Source organism: Ochotona princeps, chromosome 25 (assembly GCF_030435755.1).
Source record: "Ochotona princeps isolate mOchPri1 chromosome 25, mOchPri1.hap1, whole genome shotgun sequence".
Taxonomy (NCBI): Eukaryota; Metazoa; Chordata; class Mammalia; order Lagomorpha; family Ochotonidae; genus Ochotona; species Ochotona princeps.
In genome coordinates this window covers 31,159,993-31,172,584 of record NC_080856.1, presented here as the reverse complement: position 1 = coordinate 31,172,584, position 12,592 = coordinate 31,159,993, and the positions used below count along the sequence as shown (strand labels likewise).

Genomic DNA, 12,592 nt, shown 5'->3' with positions numbered 1-12,592 from the left:
TCTACAAAATTTTAGTTGTGCAAGCTGAGTCCTAATTCAGTTTTATATGTATTTCCAACCTGCTCCATGTTGAGTTGTTCTAATCATTTGACATCCTTTGTGATTCCTCTTTGCTTAACATGATCGACTCATTTACTCAAAATCAAAGCACTTCTGCCTCCAGTGACACCAATCAACTGCAGTTCACTATATCTTTCATAAACAGAATTGAATCCCATTATTAAGATAGTTTGGAACCACGTATTATACACTGCTTCATCTCCTGCTTTCTATTTCATATATATAATTGAAAATTCCATGGTGAGTTTGCAGCCACTAAAAAATTAGGTATTTTAGAGTGATCAAAGAGCATCACATGCAATGTGAGAAGTTTTTGATGATTTAGGAAAAGATTTAGTGTGGCAAGAAATTCTTAGTGACCCACTGCGTGGGACCAGAAGGAACAAAGCCATTTCAAATGCGGTACCTACATTCTGAACTGGAAAACAAGAATTTTTGATTTCTTTTATGTTGGTTATGTCTATTTTGCATAATTATGATTCAGTTGAAATTATTTCTTCCTGATAGTATCTGTACCACATGAAAACGAACAACCAAACTCAGTTTGCAGAATTCCTTCTCCTGGGATTCTCAGAGGACCCAGCCCTGCAGCTTCTCATTTTTGGGCTCTTCCTTTCTATGTACCTGGTCACTGTATGTGGGAACCTGCTCATCATCCTGGCCATCCTCACAGACCCACAACTCCACACGCCCATGTACTTCTTCCTCGCCAACCTGTCCATGGTGGACATTTGCTTCACCTCTACTACCATCCCAAAGATGCTGGTGAGCATTCAGACACAGAGCCAAGTCATCAGCTATGCAGGCTGCATCACACAGATGTTCTTCTTTATATTGTTTGTTGGGTTGGATGACTTTCTCCTGACTGTAATGGCTTATGACCGGTTTGTGGCCATCTGTCACCCCTTGCACTACATGGTCATCATGACCCCCCGGGTCTGTGTGCAGCTAGTGTTGGTGTGCTGGGTCATGGGTGTCTTGGATTCACTGTTGCACAGCTTACTGGTGCTGAGGCTGAGCTTCTGCACACACATGGAAATCCCCCACTTCTTCTGTGAGTTGAATCAGATGGTCCAACTGGCCTGCTCTGACACCTTTCTCAATGATCTCATGGTGTATCTTGCTGCTGTTTTGCTGGGAGGAGGTCCTCTGGCTGAGATCGTGTATTCTTACTTCAAGATCATCTCCTCCATCTGTGCCATCTCATCAGCTCAGGGCAAGTATAAAGCCTTTTCCACCTGTGCCTCTCACCTCTCTGCCATCTCCCTATTTTATGGCACAGGCTTAGGTGTTTACCTCAGTGCCAGCGCTGCCCCAAGTTTAGCCTCAACTGCAGCAGCCTCGGTGATGTACACTGTGGTCACCCCCATGCTGAACCCCTTCATCTACAGCCTGAGGAACACAGACATGAAGAGGGCTATAAAAAGACTGCTGTTTCCTAAATGATAGTGGAACCCATGGTGTTGGAGCTGAGCAGTGTCAGTGGCTCATGTCTCAAGTCTCAATGTCAGATATTGTGATGAATTTGTCAGAGGAGGAAGCAGAGCTCGCTTCATCTGTTCACTATCTACTTTTTTTATTTTATTTATTTTTTTCTATTAATTTATTCATTAATTACATTGTATTACATGACACAATTTCATAGGTACTGAAATTCTCCCCCTTCACCCCAAACCCTTCCCCCATGGTGAGTTCCTTCACCTTGATGCATAACCACAGCTCAAGTTCCATTGAAATTCCCTAATTACAAGCTCACACCATACAGAGTCCAGCATCCCACTTGTCCAGTCAAGTTCAATGGCCTCTTAGGGAGGCCCTCTCAGGTTTGAAGGCAGAGCCAGCAGAGCATCACCTCGATCAATTAGAAGCTCCAACATGACGATTCCAGCCTAACACAGCCAAGCTTTCCACCACCTGCGCAGGTACATGGGGTGCGAGGCTCTCGGGCAGCTTTCCGATTTGCCGGGGTCCTGGTCTGATGGCCTCCTTCTGGGCGGGAAGGTTGTCCCAGGACCCTGAGAAGCGGGTTGGGAACGCCTCTGAGCCGCCATGCCAGGGGCTGGAGTGTGGGAGGAGCTAGCTAGCACGATCCAGGCGGGGGCCCAAGCAGCTTGGCCCCGGGCCGCCATGCAGCCCGGGTGCGAGGGTCCCTGCCACGATTCCAGCCTAACACAGCCAAGCTTTCCACCACCTGCGCAGGTACATGGGGTGCGAGGCTCTCGGGCGGCCAGTGCGCCATTTGGCGCCAGGCTTCGCCTGCTGGCCGCCCGGCCAGGAAGTTCTGGAATTTGGTTTCTCTGATATGCTGCATGAGACACTCCGTGCTGAACCCACAGTACTCTGAGAATATGTTTTAGTCCTTAAGCTTTTCAAAGGCATTTAATCTTCCTCTGTAGCACCTGTAGTCACTTTATAGTGCCAATCGCCAACATCAGCTCACTTAAAAGGCAAAATTCCGGGCTTTTCCAGCAGGATGCCCCATTACCTGATAGGATGAGGGATCAGCAGAGGGGTCACAGAAGGCATTACTATGACACTGACTGGCATTCAAGAACCATACTCGGGGCTAGAATGTGTAAGGCATACGTGGACCAATGCCCTGACACTCTGACCCCATTGGACGGTTTAGAAGGGCCGGTGGAGTCTATGCAGGAGGCATGACAGTCTATAGGACGCTCTGGGTTGACCAGAGCAACCTCTGGCATAGTTAACACTGGCTGGCAACAGGCCTGGTTGGAGAGCGTGGTGGAGGCCTTGGCTGTGTGGAGCCTACCACTAAGGGGCACAGGAACTGGAGGGAGGCTGAGTTCTGGTCGGGTCACAGCTGTAATCCCTTGGCACAAATATCAATTCGGCTTTGACGCACCATGCCGGATTAGACCACAGCACAGTTTGGTGCTCTGGAGGACCAGGATAGACGTTGGACGGGCTCGGCTAGGCCTCAACCCCATCTGAGCCATATATGAGATATGCGTGGGTATGGACGAGCCGTGGCTGGGCTGAAACTCTCAACAGCAGGAACCAGAATGGATTGAAGAGCGGAGCTGGCCGAAGGACCTGCTGGAATGCGTGAAGCCCGACACCATGAAGGAGTCGGAGGGAGGAACCTGAACAGATCCTCTGACAGGACACTGACTCTACAAATAAACGCAAGAAGCATGGAGGTAAATAACCCAGAAGAGGCTTTGGAATGTGACCCACTGGAATACACTTGGCTCGGGTTGGGGCAGACCAGGCTGAGTCGGTTCACGTCATCCACTGGCAAGCCCAAGTGCTGAAACTGTGTGGGGGCCTGGCCGTGTTTGGTTGCGATAAAAAAAAAAAAAAAAAAAAAAACAGTACAAAACACAAAATGCCAAGGTGAAATGGCCTGTGCTAGCAGGGAATGCAACACCCGACCAGCACTCCTCCCACTGGTTTAGGTGAGGGACAAGAGTGTGATGGGCAGAGCCGGGGAGAGATGCGATACTCATTGGTTCCAATAGAGGTCGGGGCTCAGAAGAGAACCAACCCAGGGGTTAAAACCATCAGCTGATCGGAGTGATGGACGGTGGCGGGCACTGTGCTTACTAGTAGTACATGTAGGAGCCTGGACTGGGAATGCCTCAAAGTTTTTTTTAGGGGGATTCCCCTGAACAAAATGGAGGAATCAAAGCATTAATCAAAAAAAGATGGAAAATGGAGTAGATGAATCAACCACCTCAGCTTTATGCTTGCAGCGGAAAACTGGACAAGGGGAAACCCTAAGACGGACTATGTCAATCAGTGGACTCTGCACCAGCCTCATCATACCTGGACTGTTGCTGATGATATGTTGGTGCTTCTAATTGATCGAGGTGACGCTCTGCTGGCTCTGCCTACAAACCTGAGAGGGCCTCCCTAAGAGGCGGTTGAACTTGAACTGGACAAGTGGGATGCTGGACTCTGTATGGTGTAAACTTTTAATTAGGGAATCTCAACGGAACTTGAGCTGTGGTTATGCATCAAGGTGAAGGAATTCATGATGGGGGAAGGGTTTGGGGTGAAGGGGGGGGAATCCCAGTACCTATGAAATTGTGTCATGTAATGCAATGTAATTAATGAATAAATGAATATTAAAAAAAAAAAAAAAAAAAAAAAAAAGAAGCTCCAACATATCATCAGCAACAGTACAGGTATGATGAGGCTGGTGCAGAGTCCACTGATTGACATAGTCCATCTTAGAGTTTCTCCTTGTCCAGTTTTCGCTGCAAACATATAGCTGAGGAGGTTGATTGATCTACTCCATTTTCTATCTTTTCTTGGTTAATGTTTTGATTCCTCCATTTTGTTCAGGGCAATCCCCAAAGAAACTTTGAGGTGTTCCCAGTCCAGGCTCCTACATGCACTACTAGTAAGCACAGTGCCCGTCACAGTCCATCACTCCGATCAGCTGGTGGTTGTAACCCCTGGGTTGGTTCTATTCTGAGCCCCAACCCCCATTGGAACCAATGAGTATTGCAGTCACTATCTACTTTTTATTCCTCTGTTTACACTAGAAATGAAAGATAATTGTATTGCTGGCCCACCGGCGTGGCCTAGCGGCTAAAATCCTCACCTTGAACGCCCCGGGATCCCATATGAGCACTGGTTCTAATCCCGGCAGCTCCACTTTCCATCCAGCTCCCTGTTTGTGGCCTGGGAAAGCAGTTTAGGATGGCCCAATGCTTTGGGACCCTGCACTCGTGTGGGAGACCCGGAAGAGGTTCCTGACTCCTGGCTTTGGATCGGCATAGAACCGGCCGTTGTGCTCACTTGGGAAGTGAAACATCGGACAGAAGATATTCCTCTCTGTCTCTCCTCCTCTTTGTATATCTGACTTTGTAGTAAAAACAAGTAAATCTTTAAAAAGAAAAACAGAAAGATAATTGTATTGCATTGTGTGTTTTCTGTGGTGGCACACAATTTTTTCCTGATTTTTCCTTTTCCCCCACATTTAGTAAAATAATTGTTCCAGAAATAAAAGGGATCTGAGATTTTACGGAGGAATAGAAAGGCATGAGGAGTTTGTCTATGTGCTAAACAACTTTTAATTCCATGTGTTTTTTAACAGTGTATAGACTGCTTTTTACATTTCATGCCTGTAATAATTTAGTATTTTCTTTACCACATAAATTTGTCTTTTTAAGAATTGGCCTATTTGAGTATACCTACTGTTCTACAGTTGCACTAACTTTATTGCAGAAAGATAAGATTTCATTACCTGAGTGATATTCCTTTGTTTATGTATAACAGTTGCCTATTAATGAAATTTTAATTTGCATAACAATTACACATGTTCCTTGAACTGCATGAGGCTAACTGTGAAGAATTGAAATGCCCACATTTCTCATGATACGATTTCTTGTTAAATAGCATACTGTGAGGGCCCGGCACCATATACTAGCAGCTAAAATCCTTGCCTTGAAGGTGCCAGGATGCTGTATGGGTGCCAGTTGTAATCCCGGCAGCCCCACTTCCCATTAAGCTCCACACTTCTGACCCTGGAAAGCAGTCAAGGATGGCTCAAAATCTTGGGATTCTGTACCCATGTGGGAGATCTGGAAGAGGATCTTGGCTACTGGCTATGGATCGGTGCAGCACCAGCTGTTGCAGCTGCTTGGGAGTGAATCATCAGATGGATGATCTTCCTCTCTGTCTCTCCTCCTCTCTGTATATATGACTTTGCAAAAATAAATTAATAAACCTGTAAACAACAACATTATGTGGCACAATTCAGTATTTTCTTCTTAGCTTAGTAGTTTATTTTTCAGATAACATACATTCAAGAATCATTACAGTAAAAGGTTTAAATGTTCTATTCCAACCAGATCAAAAAGATACCTATTTTATGCTTTTGTCATATGTGATAGCTAACAGAGAATGCACACACAAAAAACCACAATGCATAATAAAACCTGCATCTTGTGATTTGATTATTTTATTAACCCTTGTCTATACTCCTGTACAGTAGTAGACTTTATGCTTTTTAGTTGACATTAAGATTATGATTTTATAGTTGAAATTATGTTACTGCAAAGAAATCAATGAGAAAAGGAGTGAAGAGGAGACTGAGGCAGGCACCATGAAGAATTTCTTACAATTTCATTTACAAAATACCTGAAACCTGTCTTTATATCCATACAATTTGAAAAAGTCATAAGAACATCTCCATTCATTTGCTAAACTCATGTAATTCAAGGTTGCTCTCCTATTTGCTAGGGTAAAAAATTTGTGGAAACAACAGTTTCCTTATTTGAGTTCTGAGCATTCTTCCTATTTCTAATAGGACAATAAGTTATCAGAAACCTGCCCTTGTACTTTTTCCTATGAAGCTTCTGGACATTGAGACATTGTCAGATTATGATGGTTTGCAAAAGCTTTCAGAAGATACTTACCAGCATTTAATAACACTTAAAATATCCATGCATAAAATCCACTAGATGTTTACTATAATAGAGTTGCAATAGACAAGAATATTTGATTATCTCAGTGGATTACATTTTCACATAACCAACATAATGTGGCTCACAGATCCCATTTCTAGAAATTCCATGCTGTTTCTGAGACACATATAAAAACCTTCATGATAATAAGACTCAGTAGATTCAGTTGTTTTCAATGCCATGACCTAACATGAAAGCGACCGTCTCAGTTCCAGCCTTCCAAATCTGATCCAATCCTGGATAATGCATCTGAGAAAGCTCAAGATGAATGCGGATTCCTGTCACCCAATGGTAGAGAACCATTATTCAACTGGCTGCATGGAGGCTTAGCCCTGACTCTCATGGCCCATTGGGAGTGAGCCAAAGATGGAGGTTCTCTCCCTCTCTCTCCCTCCCTCCCTCTCACTCTCTCCGTCTTTTAAATAATTTTCTTTAAAAATATGACACAAAGTCTAGGCGCATGGGCTGGAGCTGCAACCTGGCAAGTGCCACAGCCCTGAAGTGCAGCAACCAGTGGCGGCAGCTACTGTGAAGTTTCCTGGGCCACAGCAGAGGCGCCAGAGGTGGCAGCGCATCTGAACTCAGGGTCAGCCCAGGCAAAAGTGGCAGCAGAGTGGGGGCTACCAGATCCCACTCCCCAGACAAGAAAACACCTCAGTACAGGAGTCTTGGGTGTTTAGGCGCACCACACGGAGTACGCGTGGGCCCTGGCAAGATTCCCTTCAGGTGTGCCGGTGGCCTCAACCGGTGGTGTCACTGACTTGTGAAACCAGAGCCCTTGGCAGCATGACACCAATTTGCAATATCAGAGCCATTGGTGGTGGAAGCAACTGACCAAGACCACGAAGGCGCCGAAGGCCCCAGTGGATCTGGCGAATGTGAGCACTAAGCCACAGGAAGGGCACCTACAAAATTGCTACCTCCTAAGGGCACCAGGACCTGAGTTTGCTGAGGGTCACCCAAATCTGCCCAGAGCAGAGACAAGAAATCCCAAGGCTAATGCAACCCATACAGCAGGAAGAGGGCCACACCTGCTTTAAGCCACTGCACCAAGGTCAAAGTATGTCCAAAACAACAAGAAACCACAATGCATTGGGGAGAAGTATCAGAAAAAGTAATGATTCATATGAAAGAACCAGCACCTCCCCCAAAAGTAACAAAAAACCAATCTGTCGCTGAGACGTGAGATGAAGACATTGAGGAGATACCAGAGAAGGAATTTAAGAAAATATTCATAAAATTAATCAGAAACATTGAGAAACACTGGGAAGAGTTCAAAGAATTGAAAAATCACGTTGTTGCAGAAATAAAGCAAATCAAAAATGATATCCTTGACTTAGAGCCCAAAGTTGAGAACCTAACCAACAGAATGAATTCAGCAGAAGATAGAATATCAGAAATGGAAGACAACCAGAATGAAAACAAGCAGCTCATCAAACAGCTGCAGAAAACCTGAACAAAGCCAACAAAACCATTCAGGAAATGAAAGACAACTTCAAAACGTCAAACATCAGAGTAATAGGCCTTCCCGAAGGAGTGGAAAGAGAGACAGGCTTACAACAGGTACTCAATGAAATAATTCAGGAGAACTTCCAAAATAATGGAAACATGAATCTACCCCAAATCCAGGAAGGACATAGAACCCCCAAAAGATTCGACACAAAGAGATCCTCACCCAGATATGTGGTACTCAAGCTCCCCTCTAGCAAATACAAAGATAGAATTGTGAGACACGTATGAAGCATAGACAAGCTTACGTTTAGAGGCAAACCAGTCAGAATCACTGATGACTTCTCAGAAGAAACTGTCCAAGCTAGGAGGGAATGGACCAAGACCTTTCAAATCCTGAAACAAAACAGCTGTGAGCCAAGAATAATGTACCCAGCAAAGATGTCATTGTATTCAAGAATGAAATTAAATACTTCCATAGCAAAGAGAAATTAGAAGAATATGCTAGCACAAAGCCAGCTCTACAAAAGTTCCTTAGAAATGTGCTAAACCCAGAAAAAGGAGGCAAACCATAAGCAAAGATGGCAGATGGCAAGACCTCCCCAATAGTTAAGCTTTCACTATTCACAGATGACATGATCCTTTACATAGAAGAACCAAGAGACTCAATACAGAGGCTGCTAGAACGTATACGAGAGCTTGGGAGAGTGGCAGGGTACAAAATAAGTGAATAAAAATCAACAGCCATAGTGTATGCAAACAGCCTCAAGATGGAAAAAGATCTAACCAGCATGGTACCATTCAAAATGACAGAAAAGAGTATGAAGTATCTAGGAATAAACCTCAGCAAAAATGTAGGAGACCTCTTTGAAGAAAACTACAAAAACCTCAAAATGAAATTGAGGAAGAATTCAAATGATGGAAAAACATTCCATGCTCCTGGATAGGTAAAATCAATATCGTTAAAATGTTCATAGTACCAAAAGCCATATATACATTCAATGCAATCCCAATCAAAGTACCCAAAATATTCTTTAAAGAACTGGAAAAATGATACGAAAGTTCACCTGCAAACACAAACACCACGAATAGCTAGAACCATCCTGAAGAATAGTAACTCCAAAACAACCAAAATAACAAACAAGCCACTCAAGAAATGAGCATAGGAAATGGGCAGACATTTCACAAAGGAACAAACCCAAATGGCAAGCAAATACATGAAAAAATGCTCAAGTTCCCTAACAATAAGGGAAATCCAAATTAAAACATCAATGAGGTACCACCTGACACCAGTAAGATTGGCCCACATACAGGGAAACACCAACAACACTTGCTGGTGAGGATGCGGGGAAAAGGGAACCCTTCTCCACTGCTGGTGGGGCTACAGGTTGATACAGCCTCTATGGAAATCAGTATGGAGAACACTCAAACAACTGAAAATCAGCATACCATATGATCCAGCAATAGCACTCCTAGGAATATACCCAAAACACCTGTTTCTTGAGAAACCAACATGCACCCCAATGTTCATAGCAGCACAATCAATAATTGCAAAAACTTGGAAGCAACCGAAATGTCCATCAACAGAAGACTGGAAAAGAAAGCTATGGTTTATTTATTCCATAGAATACTACTCAGCTATCAAAAAAACAAAAAACAAAAAACAAGAAAAACAAAAAACACGAAATGCAGTTCTTTGTGGCCAAATGGGCCCAACTGAAAACTATTGTGCTAAGGGAAATGAGTCAATCCCAAAAGGTTAAATGCCACATGTCTGCCTTAATTTAAGATAAAATGGTGTCAATATGAAAAATAGTATCTGTAAATTGTAATATTGTCTCAACCTCAGATAGCCTGTATCAAATGCAATGATATTGTGATTAGCCAATGAACCAACAGCCAATGTGAGTCAGACTGTTTATGACCTACATCAAAGAATTGTAAAACATTATTTTAAGACACTATGCTACTCGGTAATGGGGTGGGAGAGCAGAGAAGCCTTCCATCTCCTTAGAGTATGTGAGGATGACGTGAAGTATAACCTATCAGGAACAAAATAGGTAACTCATAGATAACAGACTCGAATCACCATTAAACAATAGTAAAACTACAAAGACATATAGGAGGAGTCAAGATCAATCCTGACAACCTCTTAACAGGAGGTCATATGCACAGAGCGGAGGGGACCCCAGAGTGGATCAGGTGAACAGGAGGAGGCTTGTATCCCAACTCTGAAGACCACTGGATCTACAAGAAGTACTATCAGTACAGAAACCAAGGACTAAATTCCAACTGCCAAAGAGACCACAGGGAATTGGAGTACCTTCAGAGGCCGAGAAGTCTGAGGTCATCCACTCCCATTTGGATCTACCACATGGGATGGAAGAAGCACAGATCCTTCCTCACAGAACCCAAGGTCATCAGAACAACAGCTAGGAGCCCTGAGCAGTTCGTAGACAGGGAAGTAAAGCAAACTTCCTTCGGAATTTGGGAGAGGAGCTTTCTCTGGTCCTTACTTAGTTCAAAATTTGGATCCCCATCCTCCCTGGCAATGACCGTCAGGGTTGATACAGAGCCCCCCCCAAACAAACAAACAAACAAACACAATCAGAATAGGCAGACAGAGAACAACAAGGAAAGCTTAGAACCAGACAGGAAACAGTGCGGATTCATATATACCTTACTAGGTACGACACAGAGATTAGATACTCCTCACTGGGGAATGGAAGAATTCTCTGCACACACTTCCTAAAATAGTTCAGCACTTCAACTGTTGATATATGCCTTGGTAGAGTTATAAGCCAGTTTAGACTATCCTAAAATCTGCCAAGTTCAGCACAATTATGCCTCAACGCTATGGACTGCTAAATGTTAAAATGAGGATTGACATGAGACAGCTGAATAGCCATTTTAAGGTGTATAGAAGCTGGTTATATATAAACTAAAATCAAAATGTCGATGAAGTAGTCACAGGATGTGGTTGAGAACTTGCATCTTGTAACATATTGGTTACTCAATACCATGACAACTAATTTCATAATGTTGTAAATTATCGTTGATGTCATGCTGGGGCTTTTTATTGAACAGGATGATATTCTCCCAGCTCTACCTTCAGACCAGAGATGATCTCCCCAAGAAATCATTGAATGTTCTGGACAATTAGATACTGGACTCTATGCTTGGTATATGCTTGCAATGAAAGACTCTCAACTGAATTCGATCTGTAATACTGCAACAAGGTAGAGGAATCCACCATGGGGGGAAGGTACAGGGAGGGGTTAGGGGAATCCAGAGCCTATGAAACTGTGTCACATAACAATGTAATTAATTAAAAAAAATAAAGATAATGAGGTGAAATGAAAAATAATAAAAATCCTTACATCAACTGACAGTATCAGGTAAATAAAGAGAAATGTAATTATATATATTTAGAAAAAGCTCAGCGGTTAAAAAAAATGTAGTATTTCCCAGAGAGAGATAAGAAAAGTCTCAAGAAAATTACATGCAGTGAGAATATACATGAAATAATTCAAAAAGTTTGTTAGACATCTCAAGAAGGATATATCAAGGGTAATAACTTGTTCTAAAGTTAGTAACTTGAACAGTTATCAAGGGATCTAAGTTTTTCTCTCTCTTTCTCTCTCTCTGTTTGTGTGTGTGTGTGTACCTTACTGTATAGCTTCTTATATCTTTTTTTTAGATTTTTTATTAATTATTATGCATTATGTGACAGTTTCATAGGCTCTGGGAATCCCCCCACCCCTCCCTCTCCCCTCCCCCGGTGGGTTCCTCCACCTTGTTGCAGCATTACAGTTCAAATTCAATCAAGATTCTTTCCTTGCAAACATATACCAAGCAGAGAGTCCAGCTACTTATTGTCCAGATGGATTGAACAGTTTCTTGGGGAGACCATTTCTGAAGTTAGAGCTGGTAGAATATCATCCCAATCAATTAAGAGTTCCAATATAACATCAACAGCAATTTGCAATATTATGGAATTGACATGGTTTTGAGTAACCAGTATGTTAAAACAAACAAACAAACAAACAAAAAACAGAAACAAAAGCAAAACAAAAACAAAAACAAAACAAAACAAACAAACAAAAAAACAAGTCCTAACCACAACCTATGATTAGCTCATTGACATTTCAATTTTAGTTTATATACAGGACCGGCTGCTATATACCTTAAAATGACTATAAAGTACCATTCAGCTGTCTCGTGTCTATTTCATTTTAGTATTTAGCCATTTGTTGTGTTAAAGTATAATTTTGCTGATCTTGGCAGATTTTAGGGTAATCTAGACTGGCTTGTAACTCTAACAAGACATTTGTCAACAATTAAGCTGCAGAACATTTTTTTTGGGGGGGGGGAGTGTGCAGGAAAATCCCCAACACCATGGTGAGGAGTGACTAATCTTTGTGTCCCACCCAGTGAGGCATGAGCAAATCCACGCCAGCTCTTTCCTGTTAGATTCCAAGCTCTACTTTTTGTTGTTTGTCTATTTATTTTAGGTTTCTTTAGTTTGTATGATTGTTTCTTTGCTATGAGGGGTTTTCGGAGCGATCCCGATGGTCATTGCGAGGAAGAGTGGGGGTCGAGAGGTGGAGCCAGGCTCGGACCAGAGAAAGCTCTCCTCC

The 12,592-nt window shown here is 42.9% G+C and overlaps 1 protein-coding gene across 1 annotated transcript; it reads left to right on the top strand.

The window, feature by feature from the left end:
- Positions 1-579: 579 nt before the first annotated feature.
- Positions 580-6,833, top strand: LOC131483354 (olfactory receptor 7A10-like). The gene is made up of 2 exons (XM_058681288.1): positions 580-1,493; positions 6,701-6,833. Exons 1-2 carry the CDS (start codon positions 580-582, stop codon positions 6,831-6,833), a joined length of 1,047 nt encoding a protein of 348 aa, XP_058537271.1.
- The last annotated feature ends 5,759 nt before the right edge of the window (positions 6,834-12,592 follow it).